The sequence below is a fragment of the Belonocnema kinseyi genome, chromosome 2, assembly GCF_010883055.1.
Source record: "Belonocnema kinseyi isolate 2016_QV_RU_SX_M_011 chromosome 2, B_treatae_v1, whole genome shotgun sequence".
NCBI lineage: Eukaryota > Metazoa > Arthropoda > Insecta > Hymenoptera > Cynipidae > Belonocnema > Belonocnema kinseyi.
In genome coordinates this window covers 12,220,589-12,232,909 of record NC_046658.1, presented here as the reverse complement: position 1 = coordinate 12,232,909, position 12,321 = coordinate 12,220,589, and the positions used below count along the sequence as shown (strand labels likewise).

The following is a 12,321-nucleotide window of genomic DNA, read 5'->3' as shown; positions in this document are numbered from 1 at the left end:
AATACCGGTGAATTAGTATATCTTAAAAAGCCTTCGTAATTTGTAATTATTTCTCAACTCTATATCTATTTTTTTTCTAATTATTATGAAATATTGATCAATTTATTATTTAATGGCTGAGAAGCTGTTCATATGTTTTTATATTAAATTTAGGAAAAAATTGTATCAAATAAAATATACACTGATCATTCAAATTCATTATAATAAACTGATGTACCTATGTGCTTTTGTTCATTCATTTCAAGAACTGTTTGCAATGGGCAACTAGTTTTAGAGGTAATATTTGTGGAGGGAAACGACAACCACAGAACGTTAAGTCCCATATACGCGTAATTGACATCATGTAAGAAACTATGCATTAGGCGGCGACACCTAATATCCGAGGTTAAACAATGTAACATCGAAAAAGGGTGCAACAACAACAAGCAGCACATGTAGCGCACCCCGCAGATGCAGTTGAAAATGAGGTTCTTATACCCGTCATAGTCGACAGTCGTTAGGTTTGCAGCCGCCGGAACCTGCCCCTGCTCGTGCTGAACTCATTGAAAAGCTCGATGAGGAAAGGTTGCGTCTCATAGGGAGCTTTACTGATGCCATTCTACAGTTCGAAGATCAAGAACCATCAATGACACACAATCTGCCGAAATTCAGTCAACAAGGACCTTCTCCAATTAGTTGGCGGTTTGAACACTGAGATACTTCCTCGTTTCATGCATCAGGATACGAGTTTGCTGCAGATGCAGACTCTTGCATATTGCGCAGTGGGCACGTGTGACAAGATAATGGGCATATGCCAGGGTCCTAATAATTATGCCCCCAATATGATGTCAGATCCTCCAAGGAAGTTTCGACTTCAAGCTGAGCTTAGTAAAATAAGAGAAAAACTGAGACGGTTGTACCAATTTCAAAAGCACAATCGGTCTCAGAGATTTACGAACCTGGACGAAGTGATTGACTAGCTGTCTTAAACAGAGGCCCATGGTTCTGTTAGCACCACTGGGATGACTAAAGCGAGCGATCGCGAGAAGAAATGAAAATTGAAATTTTTTGGGGACAAAAACCTTTCTATCGAGGTCTTGCTCATGGCAAAAACAAGACTTAAATTATTGTGAACCAGCTCGGGCGAAGAAAATGGGTATGTTTTGTTCGAGCATCTGGGGTACTCATAGGTCAAGACAAATGGACACAAAGTGACTCTGTTTAGAAAAGAACAGAGTTACACTGTTTCCTGAGAGAAACAGTCGTATCTATCTCACCCTTCGATATTAACTCGTATCCTAAAGAGAGCTAAGAACTGGAGAGCGCAAAGTGCGGATGGGGTGCACAGCTTTTGGTACAAATACATGGAGGTACTGCACTCCGCCGTTGGTGGGGCCCTTCAGAATAACATGGAGAACCAAGATCACTTACCCTCATTTATCGCTGAAGGTCTAATGTTATTAGCCTAGGTTCTATCAAAACACTGTTTCCAGAATCTACCACGTGGAGGTTACAGTGCGATTATAGACTTTTTTTGTTTAAAAAAATTGGGGATCTTGATTTTTGTGAGTCCTTGCCTCTCACAATTCGAAGGCCTTGATTTTTGTGAGTCCCCTTGCCTCCCACAATTCGAGGTGCATAATATTTGTGAGTCCCCTTGTCTCTCACAATTCGAGGTGCTTGATATTGGTGAGTCCCTTTGCCTTCCATTTTACAACCTATTTAGGCTGTTCGCCTCTTCTTCGCATCGGCTTTCAACTGATTAACCTCACACCACAAGCTGGGGTGTTTAGACACCCCAAAGCCCTATTTTTGTGCATGTGCTAGGCCTAGAGCGTCTCAAGTGGGTAGGGATCTCAATAGCCTCCTCTTCAGTTGTCCTTTACTCGTGAGAATGGATGAGGGTCACGCGTTGACATGTTAAAATGTTTGGGCAACTACAATGCACATTAACGTACGTTACTTAAAGGAAAAAGTAACGTGCGTCACTCAAAGAAAAAAGTAACGTACGTTACTTAAAGAACTTTTTATATTATTTATACTAAATTAAATATGTTTGGAATCTAATTGTTAACGAAACATGCGGGTTTCTTTTTGCATGATTTACAGCAGTTTTTTAACATTTGCATACTTTTTTATAGTTGGTAGTTTTTTTGTAATTTGCCTTTTTTTGTAAAAAATTCATTCTTTTCTTTTGTTGAAAATTAATTGATTTGGTTGGAAATTACTTTTATTTTAAAGTAAAAATCAATTTTGAAACCACAAATTTAAATAAATTGGTTGTCGCAACTGTCTAGTATTAAGAAATTTTCCGCAACCATAACCATTAGTGAGAATAAGTGGGGATAGAAATGTCTCATTGAGACCTCAATTTGGCATTTAACCTGAGTACAGAATGATTTGGCAATTAGTTTAATTTTAAACGTTAGAGGAGAAATTTCTTCTAATACGAATTGAAATAAAGTTCCTGGAAAGTGCAAGTAAGTATGCAAAGCATATTTCAACCGTTGGTGTTGTTAACTTTTTATTAAAATGGAATTTTCTTCCGAAAACTAAAACATGCGGTGACTGCGACGGAACGCTTCGTTTAACTACGAATGTTTGAAATAGGGACGCAATTTATCGTTGTGGGAGTAGTCAGTGCCGCAAAGAAAGTGTTAGAAAGGGAACATTTTTTTATAACGCGAACCTCAAAATATTCAGAATTCTGCAAGTAGTAATTTTCTGGTTGCTATGTTATCCATTGAACATAATTGTTCTGGAGACGGAGCTTTCCAAAGACACCGTTCCGTTCTATAATTTCAGATATCAGGATGTTACTCAGAGCGTGGTTATCGAAAAATAAAGAAAAATTGGGGGAGTGGGAAAAACGGTTGAAATTGATGAAAGCGCGTTTGGAAAAAGGAAATAAAATCCAGGAAGGAAAAGACAAACTAGATGGGTTGTGGGAGGCGTTGACAGGGAATTCAAAAAGTGTTTTTTTAGAGTAGTTAGAAATTGGGATGCGAATACCTTACAAGATATCATCAAATACAATGTTTTACCGGGTACCCATATTATAACGGACTGTTGGAAAGGATATTGTGGTGTAGATCGTATTCACTACACACACTACTGTAAAGTACTCAAAAACATTTTTAATCCGGCTGATAATAATATTCATACGCAAGGAATCGAATCGCAGTGGTCAAAAGTAAAGTGCGACATGCGAAAACGGATGACCAGACTGGCAGTTTCGAGGACTGATGACTATTTGGTAGAATACCTATGTGTAGAGGAGTATGCATGATTTAGTCGAACAACTTTTTATAAACTTTACTCGGGCACTGTCATATTTCTATCCACATTAGCTGCATGTATTTTTTAATCTGTATAAGAAATTAACAATTATTGTCTGAATACAAAAATGGCAATACTACAAAAGATCTTTAAACTCACAAGTAAACATTTTTTAATGACTTGAGCCAATTCTAAGTATATGTTTGTTGTTGTTTATAGTAAAAAAGTCAAGCTCTCTTTTTCGACTAAAAAAATGAAGGAACACTAAATTGCGAAAAAATTTAAATAAGCAATTGCTTTGTTATAGAAACGAATACATTTTTGTTGTTATAAATAATGATATAGGATGAAAGTACATATGTAAAAAGCAATCTCTAAAATCCTTATTAAAATTTAAATTACGTAATAAGAATCTATGTTATAGGCTTTTTAAGCACCCCGTACATGCGTTGGGGTGGAAAATTCTACTCCACACCACTTAGGAAGGTCTATAAATTTGTGGATTAGGCACCACTGGATAGGCGAACATATTCCTAGAATTTGAAGAGAATTAAATAACATGACTTTTAAAGTTGGGGCTGTTGAGAAATAACTACTTACTATTCACTACTTACATCCTTGATTTTCACCCAGAAATGGAGAATTTCACTTTTAATTTATATCAAATAGTACCATTATATTTATACACGTTGCGTATTTAAACAAAATATAGATTGCAGATATTCAGGGTTTGAAATCTTGAGATTCATTGACTGAATCCACTTTAAACCAACCAAATTCTACACTTCAAGTCGCAGAATCACTCAGCGACGAAATGCTATGTTTTAGATGAAATTAAACGAAATGTATTTTTTTAATTTGAAAAAGATCACGAAATTTTTCTGTTTTATGCAGGCTAAACCATTTTTGGGCCCGCAAAATTTAGAAAAGTTCTAAACAAAATACCTGTTTCTCATTTGTAATATATATTGCATCGTTGACTTCAAAAATTAGAAAATATCTTCATCGGAAAAACTCCTAGCCTTGAAAATTTGTTTACCACGAATCAATCGTGTGAGGTCGGCTATTCGTCTACTATTCGCATGATAGATAATGACTTGTACCTGCTCTACTGCGATTTTGAATATATAACTTTTGACGTCAAGTTCATATCAATCCGACGAAAACTGGTCTTATAGCCAGTTTTTTAGGTTCTATCCTACTGTCTTATGTACATCGTCCCATCTTAGGTATGTTATCCCTTTCTGGACTTTTTAAAATCTCATTCTAAACATTCTCCTATACTTGAGCGCGCCCCCCCCCCCGCACTCTTATTACCATTAGTAATCTCGAAAAACAGGACTAGAAATATAATTAACAATATTAGGCCCTTTATTTAAATTACCAGAAATTTCACAGGGAATTATGTCACCCTACAACAACAACAAATATGAAAAAAGCTTCTTTTGAAAATTTTGATTGATAGGTAAAGTTTCTAAAACTGTCAGGCTTTGAACTCATAAATTAAATACTTATTGCAAGCAAATAAAATAAAATAACATTAGTGGAGGCAGAGGACTAATAAAAAAAGGAAAATAATCCAATTGCGATTATATAACTCCTCTGCGTACCTGGTTGGGCCTCCTCACCTGGGTCAGAGCCTCCATTCTCTGCTTTAACTGTTCTTCCATTTCCGGTAATTTTGCATACTGAGCCAGTTTTTGTTCTGCCAGTTCCAATTTTTCCTGAATAGCACAAATTTTTTCTTCTTGCAACTGACAAACAAGATAAATCAATTAACAGGTTTGCGAAATAAAGCATATTGGAGCGAATGTTGTCACCCCAAAAAATTACCTTAAGCTGAGCTTCTTTATGCTGCAATTCTTGTTCTAACTTTTCATTTAAATCATGTAAACTAATGGATTCTCTTTGAGCATTAAGATATCGTTTCTCAAGAGTGACGATTCTTTCTTCTTGGTCTTCTTTTTGTGCAACATTTTCTCGTAAATCTCTCTGTAATTTCGCATTAGCTTCTTGAGATCTTAAAAAGTCCTTTTGGGCCTTGGACAAGTTTTCTTCTAACTCTGCTACTCGTGCATTTAATTCTGCAACCCTGCGCTGCCAAGTATTCAACTCTGCATTCTGAAAACAAAATTTGCGACTAAAAAAAATATCCATTTTCTCAAATTCATGAAAAGAATGCTTTCTTCTGTACATATATAGCAAATAAATGTTCTTCTTCGACATAGTACGAATAGTAATGTAAAGAAATAACAAACTATTTAATCGTGCAGAAATTTCATATTTTATTGATTTAATTTTGACTGCAAACATTTCTACTATTATTACAAGATTTTCACGTAAATACATTTTTTTTACTATTGTAATAATATTTTTAATACATAACATATGGACACAAATTATGTCTAAATAGATTGAACGATCGGAATTTAAGTTTCGTTGTGACTACAGGTATATATTATATGTAAGGATCCTTCATGATAATGCCCGGCTTCTTGAGTAAATAGAGAGAAAGTTCTATCGGATATTATGAAGAATTTTGCAAAATGAACTTTTCTAAAATGAATTTTTGTTTTGACCTTTTTCACCTCCATAGAACGACAAAAGTTTAATAAAAAAATTCTTTAATACGACTTTTGTACATAATTTGTAGGGTTTTGTAGAAAACCCTTATACAATCAGTAATATGTCTGTATGCCGATTATCACGACTAGCGCAAAAACTCCTAAGTCTACCATTTACATTTTTTGCATAAAAATATGTTTTACATGTCTAATGCGAGAAATAATACTAACAAACGCAAATGTATCAAAATTCAGGATTTTTGACTCCAAATGACTCTGTGAACACGCCTAGAGAAAAAAGTACTAGGTCTACCGACCTTATCTTTTGCATGAAGATACGTCTTCAGTGTGAGACATTGCTATGCAAAAACATAAAAATTCATCCCTTTTGACTCAAAATCAGCCTGTTAGCACGTATAGCGCATAATCTATTCAGTCTAGCATTTAATACGAGACAAACTGAGAACTATAAGGAAAATATTCATGAAGACATTTCTATACAAAAAACATTAAAAAATTAGGCTTTTTCAACCAAATATGCTCGAAATTGACTCAAATTTATCTCAAAGCCAGCATAACCGATCGCAAATCTTTTGAAAAAACAAAAATTGTTCATAAACTTCTAGGGTCAGGATTAAAACAATTATTCATAAATTTTACATTTTCAAAATTTTACATATGTTACGTTCTCTTAAAACCAACAAGTTTAAAGACATTTCAAGGTACCCTTTGGAATAACAAACTGCGACACATATCTGAAAGTTGAAGTTGTTAGCTGTCAGTTAGTTATTAGTTAGTATAGATAGTCAATTCGGTTTTTAAATCGAAATCAATCCCTCTATGCATGCTACGGTGTTCGGATGAACCTTTAAGCTTTTCAATAAACAAATGATACATTTTGGGAGGTTCAATAGAAAGCTCTCCAATAGTCAATCCAGTCCATCGATAGGCAGCACTGACAGGGTGCTGCGTCTTTGCAGACACATCTATCGACGAGCAGGTTCTCCCGACATTCTGCTACGCCTTTCTTTGAGCCACGTTGTTCCCTGGTGTAAACTCTCACCACACAGGTGCAATTGTCCGAAAATCCTATCACGTGGTATAGATGTGAAGATCTCATAGAGCATGTTCAGACAAGTTAGTGGCCTGTCATTCTTCGGGTCAGACAGGTTGCCCATCTTCGGAAGGAGCACTGTGCGCCCTCCCTTCAACCAATCCGGAACAGGCTCTACCAACTTTAAATATGAGGTCAAAATGCGGCTCAGATTTCAGTGGGTCGAAGCAAACTTCTTCCATCATTAGATCTTGATACCATCTGGTACTGCAGCGGAATAGTTCTTAATGGATTTGAAATAATCAAGACGGGTTAATAAAAAACTGTTCATATTCTCTGACCCACCTCTCCCTTCGTTTCATACTTCTCCTAGCATCAGATAGCACCCGTAGATTGTCAATTATATGCTGCTTACTGCTCAGCAGCTTTGACTTGCTGAGTGTATAGAAAGGGATACGCAGTACTGAATTAATAAGATCTTTAAAGTCTCTTGGGACGATGTTGTAGTGGGCACAAAATTAGGAGCATGATGTAGTTTGAAGTTTATCTTTCACCGCTGTTATCCCTACAGAGTGGCAGAGTGCGTTGAAGGTGATATTAGAACCATCTGAATTCTTTTTTAGTGTTACCATCTGTCACTTCAGAGGGTTTCAATCGAATACTTCCAGATAGTCTACAATATTATTTTCAAGATTATAGGATTTATTATTATGAAAAATTTTTTTCTTAGCGTTGATTTTTTGAATAGTTTTGACGGTAGTGACGAGGCACGGGCTTCGGTTGGTATCCGGGGTGGACCGTCGGTGAAGTTCAACGGCCGGGGCGACTAACCCGGATATCAGTGGAAAACACTCGCAAGAGAAAACAGTGTTCTAACAAGCCAAGACTGGCGCAAAACGTGCTGCCGCTCGGGACTTCGGGTCCCCTCGGGGAAATTCGACCCACTCAGGCGCGGCCAGGCAACCTTTGGTTGCAGGTCCACGGGGGTTTGGTTGTACACCTGAAAATGGTCCCAGTTCTTTTTCAAATTCTAATATTGTTTGTGAGTCGATGTGTTTAGTTAATTCCCAAGTCTCGTCTGTTTTACAGCTTGGATTTGTTTCGGTGACGTTAATGTTTAGTAAGTTTCGTATTTTTCTATTCATGTATTCCCAGGCCCCTTGCAAATAAGTTTTCCCGTTGTCGCTTGGTGATGAGTAGATTTGTCTGTACCTGTAGGGTATGTTGTTACAAAATGAGTCGTGTATCATGTAAACTTGTATCGGTATTAAATTGTTACACAATTGAGTTTTAAAATTTTCTAGATTTCTCGCCAAGTTATTCAAGATGAACGCTGTGTTTTTGATTAGTTGTTTCTCCCAATTATCCATGTTGTCCTGGTTCCTGCAACAGATATGTAAAAGAAAGAAAAAGGTTTGATGTTTGGAGTCATGAGTTAGTCTGTTTTTCTTTAAATGTTGTTTTTTTTTCATTTTTAGGTTATACATTATTGAAATTATTATTGTAATTAGCAATGAAAGATTATAATTGAGAGTTTTAAGCAAACAAGATTCAGTATAGTTATGAGTCTAATGTGTATTTGGTGGTAGCCTTATTTTATGGTCGTATTGATAACCATTTTTGAGATAGTTATTCTTTTAGTTTTTTGTTGGCGTTTAGTTTCCAGTATTTTTCTTTTTACTTCTTCGTCTCGCCTTTTTTTAACTTTAGTCCATTGCTCGTTGATTTTTTGCTCCTTCTCTCGTTTTTCCGCCTGTTGTCTCTCCTCTTGCTCCCTCTTTTCTCTTTCGTACTTTTCTATTTGTGCGAGTGTTTTGACCCAGGGTAGTTTTCTTTCTTCCTCAAGTCTTATCTGTTGTTGTCGTAGATTTTCCTTTTCTTGGCGCTTGATCTCCGTTGCTCGGCGATTGAAGTCTTCTTCCAGACTCTTGTGAAATTGGCTTGCCTTTTGTGCAAATTCCAGCCTTGATTGGAATAGTTTTTTCTGGATTTCTAGGTTGTCCTTTATTTTTTCCGGATTTGGGTTTGCTTTAATGGATTCCCTTTTAATCATTTGTCTCACATTGCGGTGAGGGTGATATTTAATTTTTGCCTCAGGTACTCCTGCTCTTCTGAGGTTCAGCCATTTTCTTGCTAGGCAGTTTTCTTCCCTGTGTTTTGGGGTGCTTCCTTCAAAAACCTGATTTCCGCACATGAAGCATTTTAGAGGTTCCATTTTACTGTAAAAGAACATGTCTACTGTCTTTTGTTCTTATAATTTATCGTTTACGGAATTTTAATATTGGTTGCATTTTGTCCTCATCTGCTTGTAGTCCTTTGTCGTTTACTTTAAACCCTACATATTTAATTTCCGATCAGCCCAATTCGCATTTGTCCAGATTGACCCTTAAATTTGCATCATTTATGTTATCTAATAAAATATTCAAGTACTTATATTTTATTTTCGAGGAGTTTCTTTAATTGGGATTGTTGACTTTTGCTAAACTCAACAATAACTTCGCAAATTTCCGAAGAACAATTATTTTGTTCTTCTATTTTTCCTAAACTACCTGAAATATTATTCAGTACAGCTTCCTTATTTTTAAAATTAGCCCTTTGATTTCTATTATAACTTTCTAACATCTCATTGGGTTTTTGAGATTCAGTTTTTTATTCTTTCCGATTTGTAACTTTGTTATTTTCTCAAGGACTAAAATCGCTATTTTTATATTCGTTCTCGTATTTGCTATTATAATAAATTTTTCCTAATTTATTTTTCGGATACTTTATCCTAATTCTAGGTTTGCTTAACTTAAGTGAGTTTCTGGTGCCTGAGTCGACGCTAGTACCGTAGATGTGGATGCTCTCGAGGGGTTGGAATTTGTTGCTCGTGGGGATGCTTATTAAACTAGGGATATCTTTAGTAGGATTCGTTACTGGGTTTTAGGCGTTTTTGGTTATTTGGAATTGGTTGGAGTTGATAGGTACTAGGGGGATTTCGCTATCTTTGACGTTTGGGATACTTTGCTAAGTTCTCTTGTACTTTTTAGGTTAATACAACCTCCGAATTTCGGTTTCCTATCTTTATTATTACTTTCTTCGTTTTTACTTAGTTCTTTATTCCTAGTTTTCTCGTTTCTAATTTTTCTATTCTCCTTTTCCAATATAGTATCAGGTTTAGTCTCCGTTTTAACCTTGATTATTGGGGAAGGTAGTGCGTTTGGGCATGCTTCCATGTGGTAGCGTATAGGGGGACCCTGCTAGCCACCAGGTTTCTGAGTCGTAATCGAGGGTCATCCGTTGGGCTTTCAGCATATCTGTACCTAAAATACCTGCGGATTTTAATTTTGGAACCAACCTGAACATAATGTGTTTTACATTCTATCCTATCATAATTGGGACTACTGCCTGTCAAATTATATCGAAAAACCAGTATCGACTAAGATTCAAAATAATATGTTTGATTCTAACACCAGCCCTTCCAATTTCCCTGGTTATACGTATAATATGGACACTCTCTTTTAAAGTGGTCTGCTAGACCGCAATGATAACAATTTGAATTATTTGTATTTTTCTTCTCGTTTGCTTTATTTTCCCGTTTTCTATTCGAGTTTGGGCTGGTTTTAGCTTGTGAGCCCTTATTAGAATTATTAACCGGTTTTTGGTTTTTATTTCCGTAGTTTGATTTTTGGGAATTTGGTTTATTATAATTTTCTGAATTATGTGCAGCGTTTTCTGTTGGGAATTCAATCATGGGGTTATTTTGACCTTGAATTGAGCCTAATGTCATTTGCTTGAAGGGTGGTAGAATTTGTTTAAAGCGATTGAATGGGTATCTTGATCGATTTTTCTGGATTCTAGGTTGGAAATTTGATTGAAATCTAGGTTGAAAATTTGATTGGAAACCAGATGGGAATCTAGGTCTAGAATTTTGTTGGTATTGGTTTCGGAAATGAGGAAATGGAAATCCAAATGGTGAAAATGGAAATCAATTTCTAAATGGTTTTTTACTCTGATTATTTTGGTTTCCGTTTTGGTTATCCTTTTAACTGTTTTTATTTTCCCTTGAATATTTATTATCCAAATTATTTTTATCTCTGCTACTATTGTTACGCTTTTGTTCGTTTTTATCCTCAATTTTTAGTGCAGTTATTTGTAAAACTTGCCCTCTAAATTTCGATTTGGCTAGTTCAGTTTCACATTCTTTGCCTAGATCTTCTAATTGTTTAAAAGTATCAAAATCGTTCCTTTTAATGTAGATTTTGTATTCTATGCGAAGGTTTTCTTAGGTTCTACGCAATTCCCATTCACGATTTTTTCTCGGATAAAGTTTATTAAAGAGTTTCTGATAAAGATCTCCAGGAATTTTAATTTATTTCGCACCAATCTTTAGCATCTTCTATAAATAACACTTATAAATTTTCTAGAATATCGCGATCGTTTATTTTATAACCCCTTTTGAATCTTTTTAGTTTTTCCTAGAAATGCGCGGGACTATCGTCTTTATTGTTGCGAAATTTAATTGGCCAATTGCTCATAATTTGAAACGGCCTTTTATCATGCCGAAAGAAAAATAAGTTGCTTGAATTGTTTGGTTATTTGTGTGATTTTCGAATTCGTCGTTTGAGTCTGAGTTATTAGTATGTATTCCAGAACGTCTGTTTGATCTGTCGTTTGTTGTCATGAGTCTGCGTGTCCTGTATTGATTTGAGTAAATTCTATCCTCTATAGATTCGCTATCATCCGTATTTTGTAATTTTAAATTATTGTTTCTTGTTCTGCTACGGTTTTCAGTATTATTGTACGATAGTTGACAAGGTTCTTTTGAATTTTCTCGTACATCGAATTGGACGGATTGCATGGTACGAGATTGTTCGGTTCCATTATTTTTAATATTTGGTTCTATTATTTTCTCTCTAAGTTCAAAAGAGCTATTTGTTGGAGGGTCCAGTCTAACACCCTAAATTGTTTGCCCTTTTCCCCCCCAAATCCAAGTTCGTTTGGTCGTTTTGTTTCCTAGTTGGGTTAGTCAATTTATTTTTGACTGTACCCGACATGATTTTCATTTAGTTTTAATTTATATTGATGAGATACTCTGTTTAAAAGTCTGATTGGGTTTCTTAATTTAAATTTTCGATTTTGTTTCGAGAAATTTAATGAAAGTCTTAATTCGTTATGTTATTGTTGAAGAGTTCGAAAATGTGTTTATTTTCGTTCTCTAATCGTTTGTTTAGAAGATACATCGCGTGACCTTACCGCGGGTCGTGAAAGTTCCAAATAATAGTTCAAACTTCCGCAATATTATTTTCAATCTTTGTGGTTCTTTGTTTTAAGACCCTATTACAATTTTTGTTCTTATTTTAAGGTCACATCTAGATAACTAGATTTTAAAATTTATTTTTGTCATTTATTTCGAGGCTTGGTTCATTTTGTGTACTTTGAACATTTAATCTATGTACAGCAAGT

General features: G+C 35.4%; 1 protein-coding gene across 3 annotated transcripts in view; it reads right to left on the bottom strand.

The window, feature by feature from the left end:
- Nucleotides 1-12,321, bottom strand: part of LOC117166917 (liprin-alpha-1) — a 690,677-nt gene that overhangs the window by 482,247 nt on the left and 196,109 nt on the right. For 2 of the 3 annotated variants that reach the window (XM_033351369.1, XM_033351368.1), the window contains exons 7-8: nt 5,092-5,379; nt 4,869-5,012 (exon numbers count right to left, since the gene is read on the bottom strand). In XM_033351369.1, coding sequence (XP_033207260.1) covers nt 4,869-5,012; nt 5,092-5,379 — 432 coding nt within the window. The remainder of the gene's footprint in view (nt 1-4,868; nt 5,013-5,091; nt 5,380-12,321) is intronic. The other variant, XM_033351370.1, reaches the window with a different exon arrangement.